We start from the raw sequence: 17,690 nt of genomic DNA, 5'->3' as shown, positions 1-17,690 counted from the left end.
CTGGCCGTTTTTGTAATTACAACCATTGCTTCACACGTTTTCTGAAGTTGAGAGGCGGCAACAAAGCCTTCTGTATGCTCTAGCATTAAAAAAACAACAACAACAACAAAAAACATGTAAATACGTCTTTGGGGCACTTAAAACATTTAAAATAGAACGCATTTATACGTTTTTGGGACCAAATGAGTTAATATTGACGATCAATTAGGACAACTCATTTTGATTGGGGTTTATTTGGCCAAATTCCTTAATTGGAGTTTGTCAAAGTACAAATCCTGGAATTTGTCCCAAATGACCATTTCAAACTGCAGTGGCCGTCTTGAGTGCATTTTGGGTGGTCGTGTTCAGTTTTCCTTGGGGTGGAGGGCCAACGTCACAAAGGGAGCCAAGTCTGGTTAGTCTACTATATGTGCCAAATACATTTTTGCAAAACTGCAGAGCAAATATGTTCAACATGATTTCTGTTTTTTATCTCCAATTGCTTCCAAGGCTGATAAGATCTTTCAACCTGAGTCTGGAAAGTGTAAAGCTCATTTCGTATGATCGATTACACGCCACGGCCTTAAACCAGCATCAAATTCGAACGCAACGGCAGCCAACGGTGCTTTCGGCCCTTCTTCTGTCTGCTTGTTTACCAGTCATTCCCTGTAGATTTGTGACCCCATTTGTGTCATTTCTCCAAAAGGGTCCTCAAGATCGGCACTCTGGAATGGTACCACAAGAACTTGCGGATGCGCTTTAAGCGTTTCGGCAGCGCCAATGTGATGCGATCGCTGTTCAAAAGGCTCAGTGGAAAACACATATACTCTTCTGATGATGATGATGATGATGATGATGCAAGTGAGTAATCAGTATCAATCCACTTTCTATTGCACTTGTCCTCATTAAGGTCTCAAGTAAACTGGAGCCTTTCCCAGCTGTACGGGCTACACCCTAAGACCGGTTGCTAACCGATTGCAGTACCATTCAAGTGAATTATGCTTTGAGTGACACACAGCTCATCGAATCGGTGTTGAAATTCGGGATCCATGTGAAAATCTGCAGGAAGTCAAATAAAAGAGTGACACTCAGCAAACACTTTTACGGCCTTTCAGCCGAGAGACTGAATCTCGGCAGCTGATTCCAAAATACTTGGCAGTCAACAATGAAAATCTGGGGATCTTGGAGGCAGTTGCCAAAGTGGAAAAGAAAACAGAGAAAAACTCTGTTTTGGGGTGCAGTGGACCACCAGATCCAGCAGCTGTTTTTTTTTTTCCTTTTAATGTAATTTGATCAATCATTACCAATTTTCTGCCACTTATCTTGTTCAGGGTCAAAGCAGAGCTGGAGTCTATTCTCTAAGGTGGTTTTGGCCAACAGGTGGAGTACACCCTAGACTGATCTACTAGTCAGTTAGAGAGTACATTATACACAACAACTCTAACATTGACAAATGAATGTAGAGAGCTTGATTTTGCCGAGCGTTTTTGTTAAAAGGTAGGAAATATGTCAAGTGTCACAAAAAAACGTCCCGAGTAGGACATTATATTACTGCGACTCATTGAAACCAGTCGTTTGGAGCCGCTAGCTACAAAAAAAATTGAGTTTGTTGGAGGGCAAAGTGGAAATGGAAGCTTCAGGTATGTTGTTGTATGTCGATCACTACTTTCATGGTGTAAATTGTCATTCATGAAATCGTTTGTGTCCGGATATACTTGTCTTGCTGTATATCAAAGTCTTCAAGCTAACAAACAGACGGCACGTTTACAACACATTCCTCAGCAGAGATCAAGACTGAGTCAAAGTGTTAATTGTGATAATTATGTTAAATTGTTAACTTTTTTTCAAAATTACTTGAATACGTGTGCAAAAAAAGTATGAATGATTGTTTTACTAAAGATAATATGACACATTCATCACGTCTGCCTCGAATTTACAATCATGTTAATGTTAATGTAAAAAGAGAAAAACTACCTGATATAAAATGATCTGAGCATATCCTCGTACTTTTTGTGGGTGCAAAGCAGATGTGTCGTAGTTTCACACTAGCCACCGTGCTCGTCTTTCACTCCTCACTGTTTTCCGCCTGGTTTAGAATCACTGCCGGCAGCCGAAAGAATGATCACATCTCTCTTTGAGCCATTCAAGCATCCGCACAAGTCCACCATAGCGTTGATTGCTGATTTATCAACTGTTTGACCTCTTTTCTAGGTCACACTGGTTGTTTTCTACAATTCACTCGCATTGACGCCCGACCCTCCAACGCAAGGGGTGCGCTTAAACCTGACATCACACTAGAAGCGTCTATTGAGACGTTTGTTTTTGTGGTTTCCAGACAATGACGACTTGCAGGGTTAAGAGTAAAACCAATTCCTTCTCTTCGCGTTCCCTGATCAAGCAGTTGTAATGTATTTGTTGCTCTTACTGCAGTAATGTTTTATTGATTTAAAAAAATATTTTGTTGCTTTATTGTCTGTAATATTGCCTACTTTTATAGTCTGTGTTTTGAATTAATTTTACAACGCGTTGGTATCTGGTTGTCCTATAAACAAATTTGGATTGGGTTGGGTTCGGTTTAGGTAACGGATAGAGTGAAAGGGTTAGTGGTTAGAGCAACAATGAGACATAACTTTATTTTTTTTTTGTCTGCTTTCAAAAAATGATCCGGCTTTAGAGGGTTAGTTTTCGGCTTAGGGTGTGTCATTTTGTATCAAACAGTCAACTTTCCAAAGATCGCCAAGTAGGACATGTAACCTTTGTCTGCTTTCCCGAGGAATGATCCAGGCTTTCTGCCCCCAGAGGACGTCCATGGGTTGTTTTGTTGGTAGGAGGTTCGAGTTGAGGTAAAGCGCTCCACATTGTTCTTTTACAATCTCCCATGATGTTCGTGTGAGGCTGCGCGCACAAGATGTTTTCACTTACATGACAAAACAACCCAAATGAGTGACATTATTTAACAGCTGGATGCGGTACTGTAACATCAAGTTGGCTAAAGCAATCACCGTGACAAATGGCGCCAAGTCAAAATCAACTCATTTGTGCATTTGTGGAGAAAAAAAGCCACGGGGGTGAATTGCCGTCCCACCCCTTCAGGTAAATCCCCGAAACTTGTCAAAATCCTAATGGTGCTACTCAAGGAGCTAAAACCTCCGAAAAGCCGATGTGAATTTGCGTGAGCGTCTTCATTCTTGTGACATGGAGTCAGGGGTTTTTTTGGAGAACAAGTCACACATTAGCCGTCTGCCAAATCTCTGATGGGATTTAATCTTTTCCATCTTTTCCTGTTCCCCCTCCATCCTGGCTCCTCGCAGCTGCAGCCGCAGTCTTTGTAAGGGTCTCCTTCTTGGAGCAAGCAACACATTGTCAGCTTTTTTTCCTTACTTTAGTGCTGCTGTCTTCTGGAAATGTTGCATGTTCTTGACACTCGGGACCAACTGGTGGTGGGAAATTTGGATGTACAAATACTTGTTTACTGTACTTAAGTTGTTTTCACATATCTTTACTAAAGTATTTATTTTTCTGATGACATCTTTACACAATATATAAAAAAGACGTACATTATAATGAAGTCAACTGTGATTGGGATCTTGATTGGCGGCGCAGTCTGAGCAGGAAAAAAAAACAAACAGGGACAGCGGTGACATGGAGAGGAAGCAACGTAAAATGGAGAGTATTAATGATGACAGCAACAGATGATAGAAAATCAAGATAATCCCCATCCACGGCCCTATTTTATGAGGATTGTTTGATGTTGTTGGCTCCAAGAACGATATGTGGCAAATGAGTCTTAGGCCAGCCACCAAAAAAATAAATAAAAAATTAAATTCAAAAAGTACAATAAAATAAATGAATAAATTAAAATAAAAAATCACACAAAAAAATAGCAAATAAGGTTGTTGTTGTTTTCAAAAAAATAAATACAAATAAAAATTCAGGGAATATTTTTTTAATTAAAATTAAAAAAAATATGTAAGAAAGAAGTGTTTTTTCAAAAAATAAAAAGTACAAATCAATCAATCAATCAATCAATCAATCAATCAATCACAAAAAAAATACAGGAAAGTCCCCCCCCCCAAAAAAAATAAAAAAATAAAATAAAATTAAAAATATATATATATAGGAAAGAAGGTTTTTTTTTTTTTTTTTTTCTGCTAATTTAGCAGCAAATCTGCAGTATGGGAACATGTTTTGTTAGCAGGAAGTCCTGAGCAAACTCTAGCTAGCTATTGGTTTACAAGAACAAACATTTTTTTGAGGGTTTTTTTTTTGTTGTTTTTTGTTGTTTTTTGTTTTTTCAGTTTTTCTGCTAATTTAGCAGCAAATCTGCAGTATGGAAACATGTTTTGTTAGCAGGAAGTCCTGAGCAAACTCTAGCTAGCTATTGGTTTACAAGAACAAACATTTTTAATTTTTATTTTATTTATTTTTTTTTTGATTGGGAGTCTGGGTCCAAGAGACAGTCAGTTGTGAGTTGTCCACATTTGACGTTATTACCCTTTCTTGACTTGGCGTTGATGAACGTTTGGACGCCTAGCCGATATCTCCTCACAGCCGAGCATGTAAATCAAACATCCTTGTGAGATCATCGAATACGTGAGTGAATTATGCAGACGCAGCTGTGTCCCTGTACCGCTTGGACAGAGTCACACGGTTGGGAAAGGATGCGGAGGAAGCGAGCGTCGGTTGGCAGGGCTTAGCTGAGCCGAGCAAACCTTGTGATCATCCAGTCACATGTCTGCTTGGGAGGGAATGATACAATCTGCTCCCCAAAAGAGAGTAAAACGTCTGTAATGTTTGTTTAGAGAAAATCGGTTTGGAAGTGAAGTGGTTACAAAATGCGAAACAACTAATGACATGAAATCTAATTAGAATCCCCAAAATAAATATACAATGATCAGCGGCTGGTCCAAAAGCAGACGTTCATGTGACTACAGGGATTAAATTCAACTTGCATGACTTCACACACGTTTTCCTGCAGGCTTACTTGCTTCCTGTGCTTTCTTTTTGTGGTCCTTTGGGCCCCAAAAGCTTGGAGGGTGTCATCTTATAGGAGCAGTGTGATTTTCATTTGTGTTTTTTTCTCAATTGTCTGTAAAGGAGACCTGCTTGAAGCTACACAGTTGGAATAGCGGTTAGCTAATCTGTCTCACAGTTTTGAGGTTCCGGGTTCAAATCTCAACTCTTGCCTTCATGAGTGGAGTTTGCACATTCCAAAAACAGGCATGTTCGTTTGAATGAATTCTCTAAATTTGTTATTTGTGTGAATGTGAGTGTGAATGGCTGTTTATATATCTGCCCTGGGATGGACTGGTGACCAGTCCAGTATGTACCCCACTTCTTTCGCACCAGCGTCAGTTGGGAGAGGCTCCAGCTCTCCTACAACTCTGATGAGGACAAATTAAGTTTGTTGGCTATAAAAGACAATTAACACTAAATTTTTTATCTTTCTCCCCCAGAACATCACAGATACGACACACAGAGCAACCCTGAAGTGCACAGTAAGTCAATTCAGAGATCATCTTTTTGCTATAACCACCAAAAATATTGTTTCCTTTTAAATGAGACATATTGTACAATTTTGTTCACAATCTAACAGTTCTTTGCTCCATTAGTCTTTTGTCACGATGGCTACTCACGCATTACTCACTCAGTCTTGCTCACTTAGCAAGATTAATTGTCGAGACGTAATTGTCTCGTTACGTCTAACCGCGTCCACCGAGGTTGTGTCTTTCCTTGCCAGTGTGTGACCAATCAGTGCACTCAGCCACTTGTTTTTTTCCCAGCCTTTGAATTTGAAGACTGTTGTATGGATGCTACTGATTCACAACGCTATAATCAGGTACATCAGACCCCAGAATCTTTGAAAGTCATAAAGGAGTTCTTCCATTATTTTATTATTGGACTTAACAAAATTGTTATTCGTTATTTCTTTCCATTCTTCGTTATTTCTTTCCATTCTGCCATTTTCCACCAGAGGAAAAAAACAAAACGTTGTCTCACTGTTGACCCCATCGATTTTGGCCTGGACTGTGACTATGTCGCCAAATCGAGACGATACTCCCAACAGGTATGTGCTGTGCAACAACACTTCTTATTTATTTACTGATGTAAAATGTATTTACTTATATATTTAAAAAAAAAAAACCTGTATTTGCACTTCAAAATGTTTGCTTTGTTCTTGTTTACTGCAAAACTGATGTTTGTTTATGTACAGCACTTTGTATACAGCAATGCCTGTTCTTAAAGCGCTTTATAAATAAAGTTGAGTTGAGTTGAGTTGAGTTGAGTTAAACCAAACTCATCCACTCTTTGTTACAGCTTCAGCCATGGGGCCTGATTCACCAATATTTGCACACAGCCATTATTATATTAATGGAGACATAATTGTATTTCAAATCATATGCTATTATACAGCAGCAATGAAATTCAATCAATCAGCTGCCTCAAACCATCATATCTAAATTTTATATCAAAGGGCTTCACATGATCAAATGATCATGAAGGCCATAGTCCACCTATGTTAGATGGCAGAGACAAATAAAGCTCTGCAATGTATCTTTGCTTATCTGTCCAAGATACCAGCATCCAATCAGGGATCATTCAGGACATTTTTAGAAGAGGTTTGTCAAAGTCCAAGTTTTGGAATCCTTCCAAAATGGCTATTTCTTACAACCAAAATGGCTTCCAAAAATGATTAATGTTCAATTTCAGGCATGGATCTTTTTATTGCGTCTTGTAATGATACACGCCCACCCAATTTTGTGTTAACCGATGATATTGATGACAGGTGCTAATTTATTTTATTTTTTTTGTAATATCGAGGGGCACTAATGAGTGAGTTTTGAGGCCTCCGAAATCTTTACAGTGGCTCCAATGCGTTTAAAACGTGCTTGTGCTAACATATGCGTCAGGTGTTTTCCATTTAGTTGGCATACAAGTCGCAGTTGTAAGTGAAATTTGAAGAATTCCATCACCCAATGCATTCTTTTGATAGATTTTATAGATTTTATAGATTTCTTTTTATAGATTCCGGGCACTGATGACATCATGATGATGAATTTGGGCGCAAGAGTTTCTGACACGGCTTCAGTTTTCCAACAATTTTTGAAAGACCAACGCAAAGTTGTGGATGCCGGGTCTGACGCTGGTTTGACCCCACAGCAAGGTAATGAGCAGAGAAACATGTTCGGGATGTAACGGTATCCAAATATTATCACAATATGAAGGTTACGATACGACAATTATCACAATATTGTGGGGAGGTTGGCGATACAAAAAAAGGTCACAATATCGTAACAAAAATTAGCTCATAGTAAAAAACATAATATTGTCTTTTTGTACATGACAGAAATGCATATAAACAAGCTATAATCTCTAATAACACTTAATATTGAGGCACTTACTTGCTAATACAAGCAGACATCGTGTTCCTCCTCATATCGGTCCCCTTCATCTGACCATTAGTGTGGATTTTAAACATAGAAAGACCAAAACATGCCTTGTGAAAATGAAACTGCACTAAAAAAAAAAAAAAAAAACTCGCCACCAGAGGGTGCTACAACTGCACAATTGGAAATCAACCCGATTTTTTTTTTTTTTTTTTTTTTTTTTTTTTTTTTTTTTTTTTTTTACAGATGTGCTGCTTTTAATATTGTGACATGACGACGACAATCGTTACATCCCTAAAACATGTGGGATGAAAATATCTTTGCATATGATTTGGATTTACAGTACGTGCATAACCATGTTATTTTTTTTCTAGATGACCTTGTATACTCGGACAACCGAGCCTTTCCGTCTGGCTGCATGTCCCGGCTCAGCTACTCTTCTTGTGGGAGCGGGAGTGCCGGGGGACCCCGCGGGGGAGGCGGCAGCTACTTTCTGGCCCCTGATGATGATGATGATGATGAGTCAGAGGAGGACGACGAGCTCAGACGAGCCTACCGTGCTCACTTGGGACCCTGTGACCACGTTTCCCAGGAGAGCCTCAACTTCCCCAACCACCCGCCACAGGTCAATTGTCCTTCATCCTTGTTTTGATTTTCTATACTTGCCCCAGCTAAAGTTGAGCTGGAGCCTAACCCAGTTGATTTTGGATGAGAGAAGTGTGGTTTTAAAGGACCTTATGTTATCACAGCTAAGGCGTCTTTCTACAGCGCGTATCTTATGTCACGGTCAATTTGTCTCGCAGCGAGCTGCGCGGCGCAAAGGGAACGCAAGAGCAGATGTGAATCTGTCAATCATTCGAGATTGTTGTGATAGTTCCCATTGGCTGCAATATACGTTCGGACTTAAACGACCTCTCGGACTGCAAGCGGAGAGGAAAAAAAAAAAGCTTGGCGTAAACACATGGATCTACACTAGAACATGCAATAAAAAAATTTTAGTTAGGAGACATATTGTGCACTTTTTAAAAGTTTGAATGTATTCCTGGTGGCTTTGTTGACCATCATAACCAGGGGCTTTGCTTTCACTCACGGAGGTGGTGCTTCATCATCAAGTAGGGCAACTTTTACTTTATAGTTTTTTTTTTAATTTCAGTTTTCCTATCATATCTATCTGGCAATTCATCCATTTTCTAATCATTCTTAACACTCCCAGCCATTTTCACAGAAGCAACCCCCTTCGCTCCCGGCTGTTTTACTGGAATTTGACTGATTTTGCTAGGCCCACAAAAATATTGTGTTTTATTGTTATAAAAACATGGAACCTACCAAAGAAAGATTAGAGCCTCTTCTTTCATCAGGAAAGAAAGTATATTTGTATCTGTTTCCATTTTGCAACGATCAGCCTTAGAATGTAGCTAAGTTTCATCATTATTCACAAATCTGTTTAAAACAGTGGAAGAAAGAGTTTTTTGCAACATGGCCCTGGTTGATCTCTTATACTCTGTTCCCACCTACTGGCTGTTTTTGTAATAACTACCATTGCTTCAAGCGTTCTTTTCGATCAGATGCTGCATCAAAGTCTTCTGTATGCGCAAGCATGAAAAAAAAAAAAAAAAAAAAACATTAAAAAAAATCGTATAAATACGTCTTTGGGAGCATGGTAATATTTAAAATAGTACGTATTTATACGTTTTTGGGAGCAAATGAGTTCAGATGAACTGGAGCCTACCGTAGCTGACCTTGGAGGAGAGGCGGGGTCTGGTCAACAAACAATCACATGGCCCATGTAGAGGGACAGTCGTTTACACCCAGTTTCAGTGTTCAGCGATCCTACCATGCAGGACTTGGAAATGTCGGAGGACGCTGGAATACAATGTGGTTCGAACCCTGAACATCAGAACTGTAAAGCAGACGTCACGAGCCACTACCGACTGCGCAGCCCCTATCATGTCTAACGTTTTCTATGTGTATTCCACCTTCATGATCTTGCTCCACAGATCACTGACCTGAACCGACGAATGTCAGCCATCGAGAGCCTTTTAGGCCACCTGCAGGTCACCCTGACCTCCGACCAGGTAAACACGATCTCACGGTTCCTCTCAAAACAAGATGTTGTGGCAATCAATCTACTCGAAAAAGGGGGGCTTGTTCTTGCAGAACCTCGAGGCTCCTCAAGCCCGAGACAGCACCTCTCCTCTTTCCGGCTTGGACGACGTGGACGTCGAGGAGCATCAACTGAGGCAAAAGCTGAACGCGATGGTTGGCGACATCAGCGACCGCAGCCTGACTTCTGACGAGGAGGAGTCCAACCGCTCGCTCTCCTCTCAAGAGATCTCGGCAGTGGTGGCAAGTCGAGAGGCAGACAAAAAGTCCGTCAGAGTGCCGTCCAGACCCACTTCTAGTAGAAGCGTGGTGGTCCCCAGATTGAATGAGCTGACAACGTCTCATCAGGTACAAATGATGCAAATTAAAATATTCCACCAGGAAAAATCAGTCATAACTACTAGACTCCGTTTACGGGGCATCTTTGGTTAGCTAGTTCCGTCTCCAGTCCCCTAAGGGTGTAAATTTTGACTCTCAGTATTTCACTTCTTTCTCCTATATTAAAAATGGGAACAGGAAGTTTGTATGTACTTTCTGCTTTCTAAAGGAACACCTAAACTCACAAGTCAATGAGCTTTCAACAGAAGTCAAGAAAAATAAATCAAATGCCAATTAACAGCAACAACATAACACAAGAGACACAACTGATGAATGAGGTTATTCATTGATGTTTCCGTTTTTGGCTAGCAAAAGGCTAAAGGAAAGCGCCAACTCCTGCTAGACTCGCATCAACACTGCTCAGTCGGATCAGCGAAAGCCAGAATTTGGGGCCAATGAGTCGGGTTTTGTTTTTTCTTTCCTTTCAGGAATGCCTTTTGGGGTATTTTTTTTTTTCAAACTGAGTGTGTGGAACGTTTTCTTTTTTGTGTGATCCACAAATAACCGCTTCTTAAGTCTCAGGTTTAGGGTCAGTCCAATCCGTCATCACTGGTGATGTCATTGGTCAAGTATAGTGTGACTATTTAAGATGAATGCAATACCCAATGCTGGACTGGAGATTGCTTGATGTCACAGCCACGGATTGTAATCATCTGACACAAGTCCATCCAAATGTCATTGGGTGGTCGGGTACTAGTTTTCACACTATTTTACAGTTTCTTCTTGCAGGTGAAGCAATTATTATTATTATTATTTTTTTAACAAGTGTCATCTACTTTGTGCGCCAGCATAAATGTAGCATCTCTTCACGTAAATAAGATAAAAATCCATCTTTACCATCACAGACCACTAATGAAAGCCCAGTCAACATTTGGTGCTTTGGTTGACATACAAGTATTTACTTTTCAACAATGAGAGGTTGATTCCTCTCATTTTACACACATCAACTACATAAGATTTGGACTTAGGGACTGTTCCACGACAGGCAAAAGTGTCAAGCAGGGACAAACGCCAAAGCAAGCCTTGTAAAATGTTGTGAGAAGGATGACACATTTGATTCCCAATCGCTGTGCCAGAGAGATAATTAGGCGTGTTGGGAAAATGATAAATTCATTGGTTCTAATTGGTTTATTTTGACAAATGATGTGTCTAGGAATATCTGTTTTTTCTCTTTATCTGTCTGTCGTTTCTTCAGACAGACCGTTCGACCGAAAGCGTCGAGAACAAGTGGCAAGAGGAAGGCTCAAATTCGAGCTTCAAAGGTTCGACGGCGTTACTCTTTGAGCTGGAGGACAAAATAGCCCAAGCCGCTGCCGACGTGCAGAACACGCAGACTCAGGTGAGGAAAATGTTGACCCATACGCTGTGTTTTCCCAATTCTATACACGACATTCACAGTCTTTTTTTTTTGTAATTCTAAGGTGTCGTACATTGAGAATAGGATTGCCGCGCTCAACTCTGGCGGAATGCCGCTGGAGAAAAGACAGAAGGTAATGACATTGGATTTCACTGCTTGCCAACTAAAGAGTCGTTTCGAGCCAAGTTTGTGGTACCAATTGTTTGGTACTAGAATCATTTTTGGTCCGTTGTACACAATAGGTTATTATAGTGCAAAACCAAAAGCATATGGGGCAATTGACAATAAGCACCATATGCTAAGCTTGTTTACAAAATGAACCTTCAGACCAGAACAATGTTTTTCAAAGAGACGTCTTTAACTGACATTCCGAGCAGTATTTTTTTTCCCCATTAACTCGCCAAATGTTCGCTATTGTATGCTTCCATCTACTTGGAGGAGCACCATTTTGTTCTAAAAAAAAAAATAAAAATGTGTGTGTGGGTATATTCTAAGTGGATAAAATGATTCAGACACACATTCTGCAATTAATCAGGAGCCGGGTTTAGGACTTTTTGTTCTCTCTGACTTTGATGTGGAAGATGTTGACATCCAGTAGAGCCCTGACCACAACATCAAAACGTGAATTACGGGTCGCTCGTGGTTTAGGGTTACAGTTACGACAATAATGGGTTACAGGGGTTAAGGTGCAAATTTTGTACCCATAGAGCCACATTTGAAACAGACAGACATGCCAGATCATTCATCGATGAGGTCAAAATAAAAAGCAATGCAAGGGAATTTAAAAAAATAAAAAACAAAATAGTAATGCATTTAACTCATTTGATCCCAAAACGTTCTGTTTTAAATGTTTTAAGTGTCCCAAAGACATATTTATACGTGTTTTATGTTTTTCATGCTAGAGCATACAGAAGGCTTTGATGCAGCCTCTCAACTGCAGAGAACGGGCGAAGCAATGGTAGTAACAGCCAGCAGGTGGCAGCAGAGAAAAGAGATCAACCAGGACCATGTTAAAACAAGCTATTTCCCCACAATTCTAAACAGATTTGCGAATAATGATGAAACTTAGCGATAGCATCATGCTAATTGCTGCAAAACAGAAAAAGATACAAATATACTTTTTTTCCAGATCAAAGAAGAGACAATAATCTTTCTTTTGGTAGGTTCCATGTTTGTATAGCAAAAGAACACGATATTCTGTGGGCCTTGCAAAATCAGTCAAAATCCAGTAAAACAGTCAGGAGCGAAAGGGTTGCTTTAGTGGAAATGGCTGCGAGTGAATGAGTTAAAAAGTAATACAAGATTGTGTAAAATATGTATTATTTTTATTATTTTAAGTAATAATAAAATAATTAATGGTAATTTTAAAATGAGATTAATAATTTTCTTAATTGTAACCAAATAAACAATTATTTAAACTATTTTTAATGTATTTGTAAACCCTTTTTTTCTATTGCAAATAACTCCATTAAGACATTATTTCATTAGAAAATGACATTTAAATAATTCCCACTTATTGTTATTGTTGTTTTCGATGAATGTATAATTTATGACTCAATTGTCAAAAATATTAAACTCATACTTAACAAAGAAATACATTAAAAAAAATTTAATGAACCAATACATTTTAATTTGCCAATTATTAGGGGAAAATACCTAAATTGTTGCAAGGAATATGACTGTTGATCATGTAAAGATTAGTGTAAAATAATAATAATAATAAATAGTGTTTGCGCTAGGGTCTATGTTTGGATGTTAGGGTTTAGGTCTCTAGTTTAGTAGTAGGGTTTCCTCATATCTTCTAATTTTTTCCTTCTTTCATCTTCTACAGTCTGGAGTCCTGCTCAGGACAAGAAGATTTTCCCAACACTTTCCCGCAAGTAAGAACCAATTATTCTATTAACTTTGAGCCTTATCCCGAAGGGGCTTTTTTTTTTTTTTTTTTTTTTTTGCTTCATTAAAAAACATCTTAACCTCGTTAAACCCAAGGAACAGAATGGACTATTTTGTGTTACATGAACAATGCGCCTTTTTTTTCCTGCTTAAGCGTTTCCTGTTGGATGGAAACGTTCTTTCGGAAGCGGCATTCCCATCAGGGCATTGAGCCATCCATAAATCTTTAGTGTTGACCACCAGGACACTCAGACGTTATCCTGCTTTTGGTTTCCCCGCTCAAGCACGAGTATGCGTCATGTAGTTGGTGTCTTAATTATTTCCAGGCCAGGTGGACGCGTTTGCAAGGAACTCCCTCTACAGGGGCTCTCTGACCAGTGCAGTGGTCATGCCCATGACCAGGGTAACGTGACGTGTGCTGTATGTCTCCACTGTGTGGTGCACGGCAGAGAGAAGCCTTCATTTATTATCATTATTTTGAAAGTAGACTTCAGTTCAGCAACACCTTTTATTTTCTGACAGATTTTTTTATTACTTAAAAGATGGCCCCCATCAGCATTAACAGATGTTGCACAGTTTTTTTTTTGTTTTTTTGTTTTTTTTTTAACTTTCCAGGGGACACTAATGCAAGATTCCTCCCAAAATGGCTGCTTAAAATCAACATGGCTTTTGTGCATCCCAATATAATAGCCATGTTCACCCAATTTGGTGTCAGGGCGCAAACTTCTGGGGACTATTGAGTGAAATGGCACAAAGGTATTTTTAGGAGCCTCAATAAATCTGAAAACTTGCCAAATTTTGCAGTAGTTATCCTAGTAAAACTAAGTAATTAGAGGTGTCAGGCGATTAAAATATTTTATCGTAATTAATCGCATGACTTCAATAGTTAACTGGCGATTAATTGCAAATTATATATCTGTTCTAAATGTACAATAAAATATTATTTTGTTTATGTTTTCATACTTTTGTTAGCTTAAACATGGAAAAGAATGTTAAACTTAATAGAAATATGGCTGCATGTGTTAGTTATTGATCTAGTAATTTCATCACAACTCACAAAATTGAGTTAAAATTTAAAAATATGTACTGCACGGTAAAAAAAAACGAGTGCGATATTGATTTGTGTTGAGGTCATTTTTCTGCCACTAGATGACATATTGCATTTGTAAGACGTTGGTGACAGCTCAGTGTATTTTTGTTTTCATATTAAGAGTTATCTAATCTTTAACATGGTGTTACTTGTGAAATTCCGAACATTTTAAAATTCTAAAATACAAATTGACCCCAGTCTCCACAAATGTATATGCATTGTGTATATTGTTACATTTATTACTGCTAAATTTTGACGTGGACGTGTCTGCTGCATTGCGACTGGAATTCCAGGCTTTCTAAGTAAGGGGAAGTTATTAATTACGTTTAAAAAAAAAATAGTGGCGTTAAAGGAACTTTAAATTAACTAAAAAAATAAAAAATATATCACGCAGTCTCAGCCTCATGCACCAGTTTCACCAAATTGATAAAGATGCACAAACATAAAAAATGTCCCAAGGACGCATGCATAAAGATGAACAGGAAGTCGGCCATTTTGTTTTGAAGCAGCCATTTTTGTGCACATCCCAGAGCTCGTACTTTGGGAAACTCTGAGTACGAAATTCGCCCAAATGAACCCAGTCACAAGCAGATATTTTGAAGATACAAAAATCTACAGAAATGAAAGCTTGTCTTCGTTGTGCATCGCCGTGGCGACTGCTTTCCAATCAGGCTTTTGTGCCGCTGATTTCAAATTGATTCCACTCAATACCAAGGAATTCACTTTCTCAAGCACAAATCCCAGCATAACCCCCCAAAATCAACCAAATCATTAACTCAACTAAAATGTTCATTTGCTGCAGCCGCTCCATATTCCGTTTTAGATAACTGCCGCCTGTCATTTGTCTCTCTGTTCTTACAGGAAGCGGTAATGAAACAGGCCTCATGAGGAGGAGACTAAGCCTGATGTGAGATTTCATGCAAAGACAAAAAATTCAGCGATTAACCACCTTGTTATTGATGGATCAGTGTGACCTGTTGCACGTTTGATCCTGAAACATATTTTTACATGTTTGCCGCTCTTTTAGCCTCTTGTGTCACCACTGGGACAACTGATATATTATAAGATATTTAAAAAATATATATACTAAAAAATAATGATAGAGCAGATATGTTTACTCCATTCTTGAAGCATTAACACACAACATAACGGGAGGTTCATGTAAAACAAGTTAACCCCTTAATACAGTATTGAATGCTTTCTTATACACTGGCGCACTTTGAAATCAATTCATGCCAATTGTAACTGATTTTGTGTCATTTTATGAAACAACATTCCTTGTCTTAGTCTTGATAGAATTATTATAAAATCATAATTTCATTTTCTCTTAAAACTGTTTGAGACATGCAGCTTGTGACCCTATAAAGATGTACTTGACTGATTTTTGGCCACGTGTCCTGCCTGGTTTTGCTGTTTCTGTCTTAACTCATTGAAACCCAAAAACGTGTAAACACGTTTTTAATTCTGTCCTTCACTTCGCAAAACGTATTTACACGTTTACACATTTTGTTTTGTTTTTATGCAAGAGCATACAGAAGGCTTTGATGCAGCTTCTGACATGAAGAGATGGCTTAAAGCAATAGTAGTGGGGGTTTTTTGTGCTTTTTTGTTTTTTTTCTTACAAAAAACGGCCAACAGGTGGTGGCAGAGTATAAGAGATCAGTCAGGGCCATGTTGCAACAAGCTCTTTTTGTCAGTGTTTTCACCAGGAATGTGAATATCGATGAAACTTAGCTATATTCTAATGCTCATTGCAAAACGGAAACAGATCCAAATATACTTTTTTTTTTTTTCCCCCGTGATGAAAGAAGAGACTCTAAGTCTAATCTTTCTTTTGGTAGGTTCCATGTTTTTATAGCAATATTCTGGGAGTGAATGAGTTAATTAAACTGCATCACGCACGCACACACAAACGACAGGATTGTAGTGTCATTGTGAAATGAGATGTGCCAAAAAAGAATTCTCCAGGATGATGAAGATGAAGAGGAGGAGATCATCTGGCATTCGTCACATGCGTGGCAAGTTTACACAGCAACAGCTGCGAAGAAAGACAACGTTTGGATGGCACAGAGATATACGCACTGTGAAATTGCTAACTGGTGAAAACATAAACATGACATTACAATAGACAGGATCATACACTTTCATCTTCCTCCTACTACTGCTGCATCCTACACACTAGCGCTTCTACCGCCTGATCCTTCCACCACATACTCTGACCTTACTAACTACTTCTCCATATTACAACAACTATTGTCTGTGTGTATTTAAAGGCGGGGGTGGAGGAAATCCCAAGTATTCCTTGGCGGCTGCAGGACGTTACTTCCCATGACCTCAGTGAGGTTTACAACTCCTGCGTACTTGTCTTCTCCAGCTTCTGCGCTCCTCTAAACACAGAGAGAAGCAGAAGAGAAAGTACTAGAAGCGGTACTGGTCCTGGTCTTACACATGGCTTTGGACGACGAGGTGATGCACAAATAGTCTTGTCCATTGTTCTGACTGCGTGCTGTCATCTCCTTATTCCATCATTTGTTCGTTTTATATGTGGTCAGAACAAGGTTGTCATCCCAAGTTTTTATAGCTCAGTGACGTCAAGTCCACCAGTTCACGTTACACTGCCAGTGTGCTCCACTGCTGGGATATAGTGTTAATTTTGTCAACGAAAACGAAACAAAAATAATTTCATCAACACACGTTTTTCGCCAGACTAAAACTAGACTAGACTGTAAGAAACCCTCATTAATAAACAATAACTGGAACTAACTACACTACATTATTTCTACTAGTACTATAAATACTATTAACTTCACAAGTATTACCACTAGTACTACTAGTACTACTATACTTCCATTACTGTTTCTACCTTCTACTACAACTTTAAATACTAGTATTGCTATCTCTTACTACTACATACATACTCTTACTTTTACTACTATAACCGACTTCTACCATCACCTACCATTTGACTACATACAACTACCTCCTACTATGACTCCTCATTCTGCTACTAGTTTGAAAAAGACAACTGGGTGAGATAATTAATGTATTATTAATTGTGCCAGTGTATTTTCACATGTCAACATAATGACCTTCACTCTTGTGGAGACATTAGTAGTCTTGTCATCACTATCTAAAGAATGTAGAGTGTTTATATTTATATAAAGAATGTAGACTAGAGTCTGTTTATATCTTTTCAGAAGATTAGTCCTGAGCATGTTAACACAAATATGGAATGTACTACTACTTAAATTCGTCTTAAAAATAATCAGACATGCATGTAAATATGCATCATTGCTCAAAGTCTGTGTAATGTTGCTCCTTGACACACTTATGAGCGAGCTGCCTGTGAACAGTTACATTACTTACCGACTGTATTTGTGCCTGAATCTAGTGTGACAATTGCACAACATGGACACTTGAGGGCGCCATTGCCTTATATTAAACTCACAAGCTACAACAAGTTCGCATTCAATACCTGACGTCAGATTAAAATAATAGTTGG

At 38.8% G+C, this 17,690-nt stretch overlaps 1 protein-coding gene across 3 annotated transcripts in view; it reads left to right on the top strand.

Annotated features, from left to right (window-relative positions):
- Positions 1-16,172, top strand: part of mlphb (melanophilin b) — a 140,952-nt gene extending 124,780 nt beyond the window's left edge. For 2 of the 3 annotated variants that reach the window (XM_077536953.1, XM_077536955.1), the window contains 12 exons: positions 686-840; positions 5,436-5,477; positions 5,763-6,046; positions 7,006-7,144; positions 7,742-7,992; positions 9,365-9,442; positions 9,525-9,818; positions 11,044-11,187; positions 11,270-11,338; positions 13,037-13,085; positions 13,425-13,501; positions 15,050-16,171. In XM_077536953.1, the coding sequence (XP_077393079.1) occupies positions 686-840; positions 5,436-5,477; positions 5,763-6,046; positions 7,006-7,144; positions 7,742-7,992; positions 9,365-9,442; positions 9,525-9,818; positions 11,044-11,187; positions 11,270-11,338; positions 13,037-13,085; positions 13,425-13,501; positions 15,050-15,076 (1,609 nt within the window). In that variant the 3' untranslated portion in view covers positions 15,077-16,171. Of the gene's footprint in view, positions 1-685; positions 841-5,435; positions 5,478-5,762; positions 6,047-7,005; positions 7,145-7,741; positions 7,993-9,364; positions 9,443-9,524; positions 9,819-11,043; positions 11,188-11,269; positions 11,339-13,036; positions 13,086-13,424; positions 13,502-15,049 lie in introns of all 3 variants that reach the window. The other variant, XM_077536956.1, reaches the window with a different exon arrangement.
- The last annotated feature ends 1,518 nt before the right edge of the window (positions 16,173-17,690 follow it).

The sequence above is a fragment of the Festucalex cinctus genome, chromosome 11 (assembly GCF_051991245.1).
Source record: "Festucalex cinctus isolate MCC-2025b chromosome 11, RoL_Fcin_1.0, whole genome shotgun sequence".
NCBI classification, from domain to species: domain Eukaryota; kingdom Metazoa; phylum Chordata; class Actinopteri; order Syngnathiformes; family Syngnathidae; genus Festucalex; species Festucalex cinctus.
This window is presented reverse-complemented; position numbering and strand designations above follow the sequence as displayed.